The sequence below is a fragment of the Polyodon spathula genome, chromosome 25, assembly GCF_017654505.1.
Source record: "Polyodon spathula isolate WHYD16114869_AA chromosome 25, ASM1765450v1, whole genome shotgun sequence".
Classification (NCBI taxonomy): domain Eukaryota; kingdom Metazoa; phylum Chordata; class Actinopteri; order Acipenseriformes; family Polyodontidae; genus Polyodon; species Polyodon spathula.
Window position 1 is genome coordinate 22,450,834 of NC_054558.1, and position 13,997 is coordinate 22,464,830.

Genomic DNA, 13,997 nt, shown 5'->3' on the forward strand with positions numbered 1-13,997 from the left:
TCTCTCTGCTGGAGGCTCAGTGGGATCCTGAGGTGCCGCTTTCAGGCTGTCGATCATCTGTCCGTCCTGCGTGGGCTCAGCCTTGAGACTGTCATGAACAATGTCGCTGTTGAGTTTTTCTAGGACTAATACTTATTTCTTTTGGTCTCTAGAAACGGCAGATTCCTTGCTGACATTTATCACAAATTCCCCCAGCTCAACTTCACTTGCTACCCGGTTCAGAATGTTGAGGACTTTCTCGGACCTGGTGCTGTTACAAGATGATCGTGGGCTCCCGTCCACATTGATGTTCGGGACAAGCTTCTGACCAAACTGGAAAGCCTCAAAACCTAAACGTTCTTCCAGGAGTTCCCCATTTAGAGAAGATGAAGAAGTTATGCTGAGACAGGGTGGTGAGTCGCATTGATCAGTGGATGTTTGTGGAAGTGGGCTATCCATGGATGAATACCCCCAGCTCGGGTCAACCCCTCTTTGACCAGATTCTGACCAAACTCTGGAAGCACATTTTGAAAAGCCTCAAAAATGAAACATTCTTCCAGCAATTAATCAAAGTCGAGATGCTGAGATAAGGACAGCTGGCTGTCTGGGTCAGAGTCACGTTGATCAGTGGATTATTCTTGTAATAGCTATTGGATGAATTGCCCCAGCTGAAACTTTGATCAAGATTCCGAGCGGCGATCGAATCCTCTTCGCATATATCGAGGAAAAGCGCGAGTCCTTTGAAGACTCTTCGGACTCAAGACGATTCTTACATACTGCCATAGTCTGATACAAAGCGGGGATGCTAAATGTCCACAAGATAGCTGTCATGCATGGTGTCTAAAACCGAACCTTTCGAGCATAGACACGACGCCACCGTCACAATACAGTAATTATGCTGTCAGCAAGAACATTTATGACCAACAATAAGGCGCATTCAGACGACGAGCCCGAGAACTCTCCGAGCTGCCGCAGAAACAGGCTCCGAGGGTTAGCACTAGGGGGCACTAACCCCGGAAAAGGAACCGAACACAGCCGCTATAGAGCCCGCAGTTTAACCAAGCTGTTCCGACTGCTTCTCTCTCTCTCTCTCTGTGCTATGGGCGGTGGCGTTGATGGGTATCCACGTGGATTTATGATGAGTAAGCGCATACTGGTTTATATCCATTAACTAGAATTAAGTGAGAAGGAGCTATTGATGTGCTTCTTCCATTTGATCAAGTAGTATGTATTTGAGACGGGCCGCAGTGTTAACTGGGTAACACGGCTTTTTCTCCATGTATCTGAGCCCCGTTGCTGTTGATTACAGGCGTGGCAGTCGCGGTGTTTCTATATTTATATTTGATCCTGCAGTTCAGTGCAAGGGTGTAAAGGCTTATTTAAAGTACAGCACAGGAATATAACGTGTCTTTTCCAGGGCTGTTAATTCAGACGTGAGAGCTGCAATGGTGCCAGTGTGACTGAGGGGAGATATCTTAAAGGTAGCGCTACATTCAATAAAAGTCGGGTCATTTAAAATGACTGGAAGTACTGTATAACTACATGGGTCGTGTTTTAAAAATGGATAGCATGCCAAGCTGCCGTTAGTATTGCAATACCATCTACTGTATTACAGCAGCGTGCACTTGAAATGCGTGCGGTCCAGTTGCTGCAGTGAAGTTAGTCTGATTGGATCGCCGAAGTCAATGACGCAGCTTTGTGATAAAGACGCAATTTTTCCAATTGAAATTCTTGTTGTGAGAATATGTTACGCGTCAGGAAAGTGTTGAGTAACACGTTTCCCGTCAGCACTGATGAAACGAAGATAAGCCACGTCTCCTTTCTTTTTTTTTTTCGTTGTATACACCTTGTTGTCAAAGTATTGGCTGTTCTCTCTCTCTCTCTGGTTAGCTGCGGTCTTGGAGAATGCCCCAGCCGCGAGTGAAGTTGGTGGTGACGGGAGATGACTTCGGGTACTGTGCACGGAGGAATCGAGGGATGCTGGAATGCTTTCACAAGGGGGCGATCTCGAATGTGTCTTTACTTGTTAACGGCATCGCCGCGGAAGAAGCCGCTGAAATATCTAAAAGGTATTCCTTTTTTCTCTCTGATACGCTCTAATTGTACCACACCTGGAAATATGCAGTTGGCTGTTATTAAGGGTGCCATTCATCCACGGTGTTTGCATGTACAGTATACCCGTATCAAGACAGGCAGCACGACACAGCTATACTGTTCCCACTTACAAAAAGGCAGGTAATCTCAAGTGGCAATCGCGCTTTTCATTGTATTGGTTTTAGTTTCGCTCTGGAACACACTGATAAAGAGATCTGATTAAAGATGATAAGTACTGTAGTATTGGCGGTACACACCAGATAAACCCCGTCAGTATCACTGTGACTCAGAGAAGGCGTGTTTTATGGTTTTCGTTTATTTCATTTGATTCTATTGTAGACTGATACAGGTGTGAAGAGTTTTCTGGTAAACGCTTTTGGCAAAACCAATACAAACCTTTTTTTTTTTTTTTTTTTAATGTCTCTTTTGATTCCCCGAGCTGTACAGTTTGATTGAAGTCAGTTGTAACTGCCCACTGCTGCAAGCTGTAACCATAGCATTGGGCTCACAGAATAGCTGGATGTCGCCTGTGGCCCTGAATCTAAAACCTGGAATGTAAAGCAAGTGCGCTCCAGGCACTGCTCTCCATGTACAGACATATGGCTCCGTGTTCAGGGAGACAGTCCAGGCTTTTCAACTCACACCCCAATGCATTCTGGTAAGTGTAGTCCTGCTTCTCTTAAAGGAAAGAATGGTACCTGAGACAGGTAAAACGTACCAGAATGCATTGGGTTGCGAGTTGAAAAGCCTGAACTGTCCCAAACTGCCTTGCTGAACCCGGAGTCGTATGGTCACCTTACATATACAGTATTGTGGTACACGCACACTGCTGCGTGCAATAGTCCACACATAGTATATGTACCACGTACGTGTTCGGACACAACGCTTCACAATTCCTATAGTTCATGGAGGTCTGTTGGTTTGTTTTAACTGTCTTGATTAGAGCTCATGATATAGACAGTAGAGGTGAAGACTCTTAGGGGTTAGTCTGTCTGGTATGAATATGACTGTCTTGTTCAGTGTTTGCTAGTCTTGCTTATGGCCAGCAATGCCGTAATGGAAAATATGATTCCGTTTGCTTTGGCTTTGTCCTGTGTCTCTTCTCTATGGGATTATGTTACACACCCTAGGGTGTGGTTTACTAGGGTAAATGCCATGCTTGACGTGTACTTTCAGGGATGGAAATAAGACTCCTGTTGCATAGCAGCTTGGTTTTATTGTGAGTCTAATAAGACTGAGCTTGATCCCAATACACTGGCACTAAACAAGCCTGTATTAAAACCTGGAATGGGTGAAAGTGCCATGCAATAGGAGTCTTATTTCCATGCTTGTGTAACATGTTCAGTGTTGAAATGCTTCTGTTCCGAGCTGATCGGAGTCTTTCCCTTACAGACACAGCATTCCTATAGGCCTCCATGCAAACCTGTCTGAGGGCCTCCCAGTCTGTGACACGCTCCCAAAGGGCTCTTCCCTTGTGAACGAGGATGGATATTTCCATGGGAAGATGGGATTCAGGAAGGCATTAAGGAACGGGCAGTTGAAGATGATAGAAGTGAGCTGAAGCAACGTCCTTTAGAACTGGGGTTTGGAAAGTTGCACATGATTTCCTTGCATTCATTCAGGTGCAGCTTTGAAAGAAGCCCATATTAAAGCAAACCGTTTGCATGCTTTACTGCAGGAACGCCTGCTCCTGTTTCACATGCTGGGTCACGTCACCTCAGCAGTGTCTTCAGGATTGACATGCTGGGTCTCTTCACCTCAGCAGTGTCTTCAGGATTCACATGCTGGGTCACGTCACCTCAGCAGTGTCTTCAGGATTCACATGCTGGGTCACGTCACCTCAGCAGTGTCTTCAGGATTCACATGCTGGGTCACGTCACCTCAGCAGTGTCTTCAGGATTCACATGCTGGGTCCCTTCACCTCAGCAGCGTCTTCAGGATCCAAGCATGTCACTGGCTGCAAAGCACTCAATAGAGAAATGCCAGTGAAGAAGGGGTATGCTCAATTCCAGTGCCCAGCTGAAAGAGCCTAGGAAGTGATCCTAGTTTTGAACTGAAGATACATGTGTGCTATAACATGTGTTTGCTTCAGAGCTGCCCATAGTAACCCTAATGGACGTGCACAACATGGAAGATTGATGGGATTATTTGATTAGCCAAACCCCTTTTAAAATCCGACAGTATCCCTGTGCTGTTTGGTGTGGGCACTGCTGCACTGCACTGCTGCCATGTGCAGTAAGCACAGAAAGCACAGTGAAGGGATCAAACCACTCACAGGCAGGGAATGCAAATGCAGAGGATTCATTGTTTTTCTTTTAGGACTCAAACTTGCCTGCATTATGGCAATGAGTGGCGAATGAGGGTTAAGTATATAAAGGGCTTGAACTGATCCGGACGGTTTTGTGTTATTTTGTGCAGGTGGAGCAGGAATTGAAGGCCCAGGTCCAGCTGTTCTGTGAACTGACTGGTCAGCTACCTCATCACATGGACGGTCATCAGCATGTCCATGTGCTGCCAGGTAGGGAGTCCCCGGCCAACCTCACTGACCTTTTCAAACTCGCTGGCACAAGAAGGACGCTATATACATTAATTGGTGTGGTATGGCATGGGATGGTTCTGAAAACGACCTCAAAGGGTCAAAGACAGATGGGGAAACCTTGCATGCAGCTCTTTATTTTGTCCACTGTGTAGAATGATGATGCTGTAATACAGTATATTGTCAGGCTGGAACAGGTGTGATTACAACAAGTTACAAGCAGGTGGTATTTTTATTAGGGGGTGGGGCTCGTTGGGTCATTCCAGTTATTTGTCCAACCCTTGTAGCGTAATGAAGCAAATCAACATGTTTAACCCCAAACGAGCATCGATGGACTGAACAGCCTGCTCTCAACTGTCTGCTTCTTCCTGTCCCTGGGTTCTCAAAAGCAGCTGTGTTTGTGTTGCCGGTGCTGCAGGAGTGCGGGATGTGTTCGCGAGGGTGCTGTCGGATCATCAGATCCGATTCACGCGGGTCCCCATTGAGCCCGGGCTTCACCACTGCACCTGGCTCAGCCCCCAGCTCCGGGGGTTTTACCTGCAAGTGGAGCAGGACTCCCTCGACTCCGTCCCGGTGTTTCTGAAGCACGGCATCAGGTATTTATTGAATAACTTACTCCTGACTTGCCACTGAACAAATGGGTTACTCTCCCCAAGGTCATGTTCCATTCAGTGGTCACAAGGAGGCTGGGCTCAAACCGTCAGCCTCGCTGTTTCCACTGTCACAAAAAGCGGATCACTATCCTGGTCAAAGCACCTAGAGAAAGGTGCGGGCCGCTGCAAAACCTTTTTCATAGTATTTCTTCTCCAGCTTGCCGTGCATTGAGACTGGAAGAATGAAGATTGTTTAGTTACCTTGTGAGTCCGTGAAGCTGTTTCAGAGCAGTTATAGCTGGGCCAGCAATTTCTATCTCGTGCTTTTACCTCAGTAATTACTTTTATGAGTCTCTCATGGTAAACGACTGTCTCTGTGTTCTTTTTATAATTGTTAACATTTTATTGTGTGCCGCACACTATAAAAAGCATGTGAAGAATCCCTTTCTAATGGTGTTGGAGGAAACTCTTTGATCAGGCTTGTGAAACTCTGATAAGAGAATTAATATAAAGGGAATAGGAGCAGCAGAATCCTCAGTGGAGGGGGGGCTAATTCAGCCTCACTGTGAAGCAGAACACGGGACGCACTCCATTGCTCTGCTCTGGTGTCCAGCCCCAGTGTATAGAGCATGCTTAGGAACATGTCATTAAACAAATACACTGAGCAGCAAAAGTGCTCTAACCCGCGTGGAAAACATCTGGAACAACATCATTTATTTATCTGCTCTTTTTCAGGTGGCCCCACGCCTATATTGGTCTCACCACAATGGGTAAGAGCATGTCTGTGGCCAGTCTAAGAACAGCCCTGCAGAATGCTGTAGGGACACCATCACCCCTGTCCAGCAGAGAGAATGCAGAGCCGCGCTCTCGGTGTGATCTCACAGCGGTGCCTGGCAGCTCCCTCAAGGGGGACGGCACGATGACAGTGGAGCTCATGGTGCACCCGGGCTACCCCAGCCTGCCCCAGGAAGGGGGGTGCGGCGAGGGTCCCGACGACTTCTCCCAGTCCCTGGACCGTCTGCACGAGCTGCGCACGCTAACCGACCCCGAGCTGCGCTGCCTATACAAGGAGAAAAACATCCAGCTGTGTGCGTTTAGAGACCTGTAGGTGGCGCACACTTACATGCAAGCCATGCAGGGTGCTGAGAGTGGCACCCTGCCACCTGGCAAAGCTGCTGTGAAAGGGGTGGGAGTCCCAACCAAACTGGCGGGTGTGTGTTCCAGTGAAAGACTGCATCTGGGTATTTTTAATGACCTTCACACGACTGGAGGCCATGCTAAGCAGTAACTTTTTTTTGTGGTTGTATTGAAATAATAATAATTACGAATTACAAAGCACAAAATAGAAGCAAAGGCCATGCAGCAGGTGAAAAGTAGCTGCTGCTGCTGCCTCCTGATGCCTACAGCGGCTGGTTTCACACAGACTCGATTAGCACAGATGTGAAACCAGCCGAGCTGCACACTGACAATGTGACCTGCAGCAGGATGCAGCAGCTTAGTTTTCTATTGCATTGCATGTGTAATCTTTGCATGTACTGAGTTTGTGTTGAAAACCAGATGACCCCAGTTGAAGGGGGGCCAGTGATGTTGTTAGCACTCCTGTTGTTGCCAGTAGAAGTGCTTTGTGTCTATAGAAGGCATACAGCCATGGTTTCTTCAGTAGTATTTACCTTCATAATCCTTGTACACTATTAATGCGGAAGATTTTATACCTCAAGAATCATGAAACCCAGTCCTTTTTCGTAGAGGCTGTGCTGTTTCACCAGCTACCCTTTTTTCACCAGATGCAGATACACTTTTTAATAATAACACTGCAATACTATTTAAAATACTGTTTGTTATTACCTAGTCTACTTCAGCAACTGCATTTCTATGTGTAGAGTGAGATGGAAGGAGTGCTGTAGATGATAATTGTTTTTAAGTTTTATTTATGTAATTATGATATAATTCACCATGGACAGAAAGACTGATGACATTTCAGTCCTAGCACTTCTTATTAATTCATCTTTCAGAACTAGTTGTCAGATTTACTGACACTGCACACATTCTGAGTTCTGAATAAACACTCTGAAAGTAGCCCAGAAATAAGTAGCTTTTTTTGTTACAATTTCTATATGTTCTCAGAATCAGAATGTCATCTTACAGTAGTAAATGGATTCTATAAAAAGGTGTTTGTATTACTTTTCTCATTAGGTAAATGTGTTTAATTCACGATGGAAAGGTTCGACAAATCAATGATCAATGATCAAAGGTATATTCTAAATGTATGTTTTAGTGTATGCGGAATCATTCAATACAAAATAAGGTTTGTACTCCACATGCTGACTGACTGGATATGGTTTCATTTTCTTTCTGAAAGTACTGAGTGCAGCGTTTCATTAGTGTTTATGGATAGCTTCAGTGTGCTTCTAATAGAAGTAGTGTGTATATATGAAAAGGTGTGCGAGCAATTGAAATGAGTGAGTTTGTGAAGGAGGCCGCCACCCACGTATTCCTGGTATTCAAAGGAAATACAAGCTGGGTGTCCTCCCACTGAACGAGAAGAGGGCACTCCCATTTACCCTTAGTAATCTGCCCAAGCCATTCTTCTTACTGTTGCCTGTTTGTTTTCACCTCAAGAGCTGGTATGTAAATCCTTAACTCTTGCCGACTCTTCCCTACATGGGCTGGTTGCTTGGTTGGCTCCGTTGGTTCCCTGAGACACAGATTAGCAAAGCAGCGATACTCAATGCTTAGACATTATCATACTAATGTATGTAGAGAAATTACAAAGAAAACCAGGCAAGACATTTTCCAAGCAGTGCTAAACAATGTGATTACATTTGGTGTTCTTTTTGACCACGGATGAAAAGGCAATTTTACTCTAGGAACTAATTCCTTAGATAAACAAACCCTTCTGTTTTCATGAATCGTCTGCTGTTTGTTTATATACAGTAGTATAGCTGCTGATCCTGTAAACACCCCAGTCGGCTTGTATTGGTGTGCACATCTCTGTGTAGAAGATTCAACACCTTTTATAGAAAAACAAAGTGGTGAAAGAAATACCTCGAATGAGATGATAAAACCTAAAACCATTAGCTTACAGTGAAATGAACACAGTGACTGCTAGAGAGTAGTTCTGAGTAAACTGGGCATGATTACTCGATTGTTTATTATTAAATATTGGGCCAAATTACAAAAATCCCAGGTGAATTGTATATTGGTTCCCTCTGTATATCATTATCTTTAGGTCACTTAAATGCTGCTGCTATTAATCGCATTGGGGTCTGTTTGGATCAGAATAGCCACACTACAGAGAGCTCTGGGGTATGTGAAATGAAGTAGACCTTATTTTTGATCAGGGTTATCTTTGTAAAATATGCTGTGTTCATAAATATATTCCGGAAACTTAACAGAGCTAAGAAAAAAAAAAAAGAAGTAAAGCCGTGGTAAGACACATCACTCAACACATCAAAAGACAACTCCACTATTTAGGACTAATGTGGGAATGCAGTTACTGCACAAGCACTCTGAGTATTCATGTACTTGTAAGAATGTTTGCGGCATTTCAACAAACATTGTAAAAGTATGTTCTTAAAAAGGTAGCTTTTTTTTCACATATTCAGCAAAACCTGGTATCATAGTTTCCATAACACTTTACATGTAACTGTTACTACCTGTCTAACTTGCATTTCCTTCTGGCACACGTGTAAGTTAATGTTCATTTGTATTTCTTTAGTGGCATGCATATATATTCTACATTGTGCTTTGCTTGCCAACTCTCAGGGAATATTTTTTTTTTTTTTTTAGTTAATGACTGCAACTATGTATCAGTTTCTGTGCTGAAAAGGATATATAACCTGTTTGTTATTTGAAGAAAACTAATCTTTAAAATGTTTAAGATCCAAAATTTGTAAGCAGTAATCTCGTAACAAATTCTTCAACGACAAACAAAACCTTTTTTTTTTCTTTTAATGTCGGAAACAATTGGTGACTAGGGTGTAATTCTGATTATTAAACGTTACAAACTGAAGATAAGGGGAATTGATAAAGCAAGTTCCACAGAACGCAAAAGTAACATGAAACAGTTGTCATCCACCTTCAGGACTGCTGTTTTACCAAGACATTCTCTTGGGGAGGGGAGGAGGAGTGGGGAAGAAAGCAGAGTTCAGGGGACAGCATAAAAAAGAAAGTTTATCAGAACAAACACAACATTTTTTTTTCTTTCCTGAAGGGCATAAGATCTGGCTTTGATAACATTAGTCTAATATATTCGCATCATATGTATAGTCTACTGAAGCAGTGATTTTAAACAAACAAAGCACAACTAAAACATTTTGTGTGTATTTTTAATCCCATCTTTACAGGTTATTTTCTAAACCATTTTTTTTTTTTTTTGCATTTTGTTTTTTAATATTTTTTTTTTTTGGATTTAAGAAAACAGTAGAAAGTTAGTAACAGGCACAAGCAACACCATGGGGTGGCACTTGTCTGTGATCCACATCGAGTCCTGCTTCGAGGTGCTTCTGAAACGCACTGCTCTGGGTCTGGTCGAATGAGTTTTGTGGGATTCACAACAGCCAAGTCTTAGTCCACTGGTCGCTTTTCACCATATTTCTTTGTAAACTCTTCTGCATTCTTAAAGAATTTTTTACGGTCCTTTGAGTATTCTTCAGCCAAGTCAGCCCTCAGTGGGTGCTCAGGTTGTGGGTCATTCACCAATGCTATGAGGGACTGGATAACTTCAAAACAAAAAGGCACACAGTTACTACAGGTTCTCAAACTGGACACAATAAACCACTTCTAGAACACTCACAAACTGAAATGCAAGGTCATAACTTGATATTGTCTATTCCCCTCTGCAATGAAGGCCACATTCTTATTCTAACTGGAATTGTCAATATTAATCTGTGGAAAGTTGACACCTGTCTACAAGGACCACCTAAACTACTTTCATAAAAAAACTAAACAAAATCCCTTCATCTCACAAATTACCTTTATCAGGAATGCCCTAGAAACAATGTTTCATATGTCTATATATTCATTCATCTACCCAGCCCCTATATTATTCTTCAATAAATACAATTCCAGGTACAGTATTTGAACTTACCCTGGTCGGTTTTGGTAGCTGGTTTCCAGTTTTCTGCGCTAATGACTGGCAGACACACCTGCCCTTTCTCATCAATGTTGGGATGATAGATCTTTGTTTTAAAGGTGATCTTGGGTGGTTTGAAAGGGTACTCTGCTGGAAAGTTGATTTCAATCCGGAAGGCTCCTTTGTCATAAGGTGGGTTATCCTTTAAGAAATCATACAACAGGTTAAAAAGATGAAGGTTAAAACAGCTTTACAAAGAAATACATTATGATGGGGTTGAATCAAAATCAACCAGAACTGAAATCTGGCAGTCATTTTGCTGCACCAAAATGTTTGTGAGGATGCATTTAACACTCAAGCATGGTATATGTAGCCGTACTAAAAGACACTTCATTCATTGACAAATGTTTCAACTAGATGTCTTTCTACATCTGCATGTAACAATGTGAACACATCCTGCTTAGACAAAAATGAAATTCAGCAGAAACACTTTACTAGCTTCACAGTTAAAGTACGTTGCTAAAATGCCTATGAAATTCCTGCATACAACTACTGTAAAGCACTGCTTTTAAATTGGTCAACTCAATGACAGTAAACCAGCTGGCAATCTATCCAGAAATGAACTTTTGTTGGCTAAAGCTGGATCCTGATCAGATACTGCCATTTATCTTGCGTGCCCCTGTCCATGTACAAAATATGCGACAACAGCTAAATGGAGCACCGGTCCACCTGGGAAACAGTGGACAAGTCACTTCCTTAACAGTATATAGGCCTATACCATATAAACCAGAAAGAAGTCCTTCTGGCTCAAGGGCAACATGTCATTTCAATCAAAGAGCACGTTGGTATGGGAATGAAATGCCTGGTTTATCGTATCAGATGTATTCTTCGACATGAGTAAACACACAAAAATGCCTACATCTAACTCTGTGTGTCTGAAAGAGCATGACAGTTGTGTATTTTACTACAATACCCGACATACAGTACAATTTGTAAGTTTTATGAAAACCATATAGATTGAATTCCTATTTTGATCGGATACTTACAGGAACAATGAGCCCTTGCCAGTTCAAAATATTTGAATCATCAACTATGATGTGACGGAAATTTCTCATTCCAGATTTGCGGATTTCATCAAGTTCCTGTAAAAAATAAAATAAATTGACAATATGAATTTACACTTAAGATATTTTTAAACAAACTGAACATTTTTCTCCACTGTCTATAATAATGTCATTTTAAGGATTCCATGTGTTTCAGGCTATGCCTTGGTGGAATGAGCACTTTTAACAGTATACTTTATTCTGGTTACTGCCCTGTAATTTTCCTTACACAAAACGTTGTCAAGCTATGCAAATTCTAGACATTCTATTCATTTAAAAACGAACGTGAATTTGCATTACATACTGAAAACAAAAGTTACAATTATACTGTATCAAATTACACATGAGCCTATTAACTGACCTAAAATTAAATCAGAAGTGTCCAGTTTTACAAAACACAATTTAGTAGGCTGCTAGCTTCCAGAATGTAATTCTACCTGTTTCATAAGTTTAACACAAATCAGCTCAACTAGATGTCTTAAAATGTGGTAAAATATCAGATTTGATCATTTAAAAAACAAATAAAATAATCGATTCCCCTTGTTCAATGTTCAAAATGATCTTGGATCTCCGATGTTTGTAAGCTGATGGCACAGCCCAGCAGTCGTTTTAAGGTTTAATACTGTATGGTCTGATTGGGATGGAACAGGAAATCAAGATGACCACTTTTTACATTATACATCAAATTCGAATTATTAATACTGTTTACCCCGTGTCTGAATCAGCCCAGTCAATGAAGCTCAATGTAACTCAGCGTGGCAGCACTGCTGCACGGCTGTTTTATTATGATGATCGTTAGTTTCGGTTTTTATTTTGCTTCTTGCATTGGCCTAGTGTAGTGGGACTTTCCAAGGCATTTTTAGGTTGAACCTAAAATATCATTTCCTACAATGAGGGCAACTCCCTGTGCCACTAGCGAAACGGAAAATAACGTCATAAAAAGGCAGCTGAATCTAATTTACATTGTATGTTCCTTTAAAAAGTCATTTGAAGCCAAAATGACTTGACAAATTATGTAAAACAATGACGTGGTTACGCGTTCGCGGATTTAACATTATTACACAATTACAAACAACACAGCAGATATTCAACTGGCAAAGTGTCTTTGTTATGTGTTGTTTTTACACTAGAGAGCCGGGTTGAGGCGCATATAATAATCTCACAGGCAATACAGAAAATAAAACACTGTACTTCCTGTGTGCGAGTAAAGTAACCCAGCTGTCCTTTGAAATTACCAAAGCGATTTGAGATATTAATACAAAGACCACCGAGCCACAACGACATTACACACGCTTCTGCGAAACGACTGCTCCAGACGGCACCGTGAGCAGCGAGCAGGTCGCTTCTGAAAGGGAAAGCCGGTTGCGACACTCCGGGCCTACACGCCGGCGGGTGTCTTTCTCTGCCTCGGACAGGATCGTTATCACACTCGACTTGTCTCCATTTTCTAAACGGGGAACCGACCATACCCGCACTCTGTCAAACCATCAACAAACCTCTCTCGACACTCTCTGTTCAAGCTCAAGCCTGAACCGTTAACTAAAACACGCATATAATCTAAATTGCAACAATAAATAAATGGACCGGGAGCCTTACCTTTCCCAACCTCCTGCTCGCCGCCATCTTGGATGTAGTGAGTTCTCCCAGCAGACACGGCGGCGGCGGCAGGGCGCTAAAGCCACGGCCCTTCCTGCACGGATACTTATTAAACTCGCTCTAGCAAGAGCAATGCAGGCGTGCTGCCGCACTCAAACACCAAGCACAGCTGCACTCAAACACCAAGCACAGCTGCACTCAAACCGAGCACACTAAACACCAAGCACAGCTGCACTCAAACACCAAGCACAGCTGCACTCAAACCGAGCGCACTAAACACCAAGCACAGCTGCACTCAAACCGAGCGCACTAAACACCAAGCACAGCTGCACTCAAACACCAAGCACAGCTGCACTCAAACCGAGCGCTCTCAAACACCAAGCACAGCTGCACTCAAACACCAAGCACAGCTGCACTCAAACCGAGCGCACTAAACACCAAGCACAGCTGCACTCAAACACCAAGCACAGCTGCACTCAAACCGAGCGCACTAAACACCAAGCACAGCTGCACTCAAACACCAAGCACAGCTGCACTCAAACCGAGCGCACTAAACACCAAGCACAGCTGCACTCAAACACCAAGCACAGCTGCACTCAAACCGAGCGCACTAAACACCAAGCACAGCTGCACTCAAACACCAAGCACAGCTGCACTCAAACCGAGCGCACTCAAACACCAAGCACAGCTGCACTCAAACACCAAGCACAGCTGCACTCAAACCGAGCGCACTAAACACCAAGCACAGCTGCACTCAAACACCAAGCACAGCTGCACTCAAACCGAGCGCACTAAACACCAAGCACAGCTGCACTCAAACACCAAGCACAGCTGCACTCAAACCGAGCGCACTAAACACCAAGCACAGCTGCACTCAGACCGAGCACACTAAACACCAAGCACAGCTGCACTCAAACACCAAGCACAGCTGCACTCAAGCACAGCGCACTCAAACCGAGCACACTAAACACCAAGCACAGCTGCACTCAAACACCAAGCACAGCTGCACTCAAACCGCACTA

At 43.3% G+C, this 13,997-nt stretch overlaps 2 protein-coding genes across 6 annotated transcripts; one reads left to right on the forward strand and one right to left on the reverse strand.

The window, feature by feature from the left end:
- Nucleotides 1-986: 986 nt before the first annotated feature.
- ydjc (YdjC chitooligosaccharide deacetylase homolog) lies at nucleotides 987-9,255 on the forward strand. Of its 5 annotated transcripts, none has more exons than XM_041227837.1 (6): nucleotides 989-1,121; nucleotides 1,870-2,048; nucleotides 3,466-3,625; nucleotides 4,492-4,591; nucleotides 5,002-5,205; nucleotides 5,938-6,022. In XM_041227837.1, exons 2-5 carry the CDS (start codon nucleotides 1,885-1,887, stop codon nucleotides 5,190-5,192), a joined length of 615 nt encoding a protein of 204 aa, XP_041083771.1. In that variant the 5' UTR covers nucleotides 989-1,121; nucleotides 1,870-1,884; the 3' UTR covers nucleotides 5,193-5,205; nucleotides 5,938-6,022. The 5 variants fall into 5 exon arrangements, with proteins under 5 accessions (XP_041083772.1, XP_041083771.1, XP_041083769.1 ...); XM_041227835.1 differs by having other exon boundaries at nucleotides 990-1,121; nucleotides 5,028-5,205; nucleotides 5,938-9,255; XM_041227836.1 differs by lacking the exons at nucleotides 989-1,121; nucleotides 1,870-2,048 and adding an exon at nucleotides 2,063-2,731 and having other exon boundaries at nucleotides 5,028-5,205; nucleotides 5,938-9,255.
- On the reverse strand, nucleotides 9,137-13,079 carry LOC121299782 (ubiquitin-conjugating enzyme E2 L3). The gene is made up of 4 exons (XM_041227841.1): nucleotides 12,976-13,079; nucleotides 11,323-11,418; nucleotides 10,292-10,478; nucleotides 9,137-9,923 (listed from the first exon to the last, which is right to left on the reverse strand). The coding sequence occupies exons 1-4, from the start codon at nucleotides 13,000-13,002 to the stop codon at nucleotides 9,769-9,771; spliced, it is 465 nt and encodes a 154-aa protein (XP_041083775.1). The 5' UTR covers nucleotides 13,003-13,079; the 3' UTR covers nucleotides 9,137-9,768.
- Between the last annotated feature and the right edge of the window lie 918 nt (nucleotides 13,080-13,997).

Coding starts and splice junctions, on each gene's coding strand:
- ydjc (XM_041227835.1), top strand. CDS start 1,885: ATGCCCCAGCCGCGAGTGAAGTTGGTGGTGACGGGAGATGACTTCGGG. Junction 2,049..3,465: donor GCCGCTGAAATATCTAAAAG/GTATTCCTTTTT, acceptor TTTCCCTTACAG/ACACAGCATTCCTATAGGCC. Junction 5,206..5,937: donor TTTCTGAAGCACGGCATCAG/GTATTTATTGAA, acceptor GCTCTTTTTCAG/GTGGCCCCACGCCTATATTG.
- LOC121299782 (XM_041227841.1), bottom strand. CDS start 13,002: ATGGCGGCGAGCAGGAGGTTGGGAAAG. Junction 11,419..12,975: donor CGAGCAGGAGGTTGGGAAAG/GTAAGGCTCCCG, acceptor TATTTTTTACAG/GAACTTGATGAAATCCGCAA. Junction 9,924..10,291: donor AGCTACCAAAACCGACCAGG/GTAAGTTCAAAT, acceptor TTTGTTTTGAAG/TTATCCAGTCCCTCATAGCA.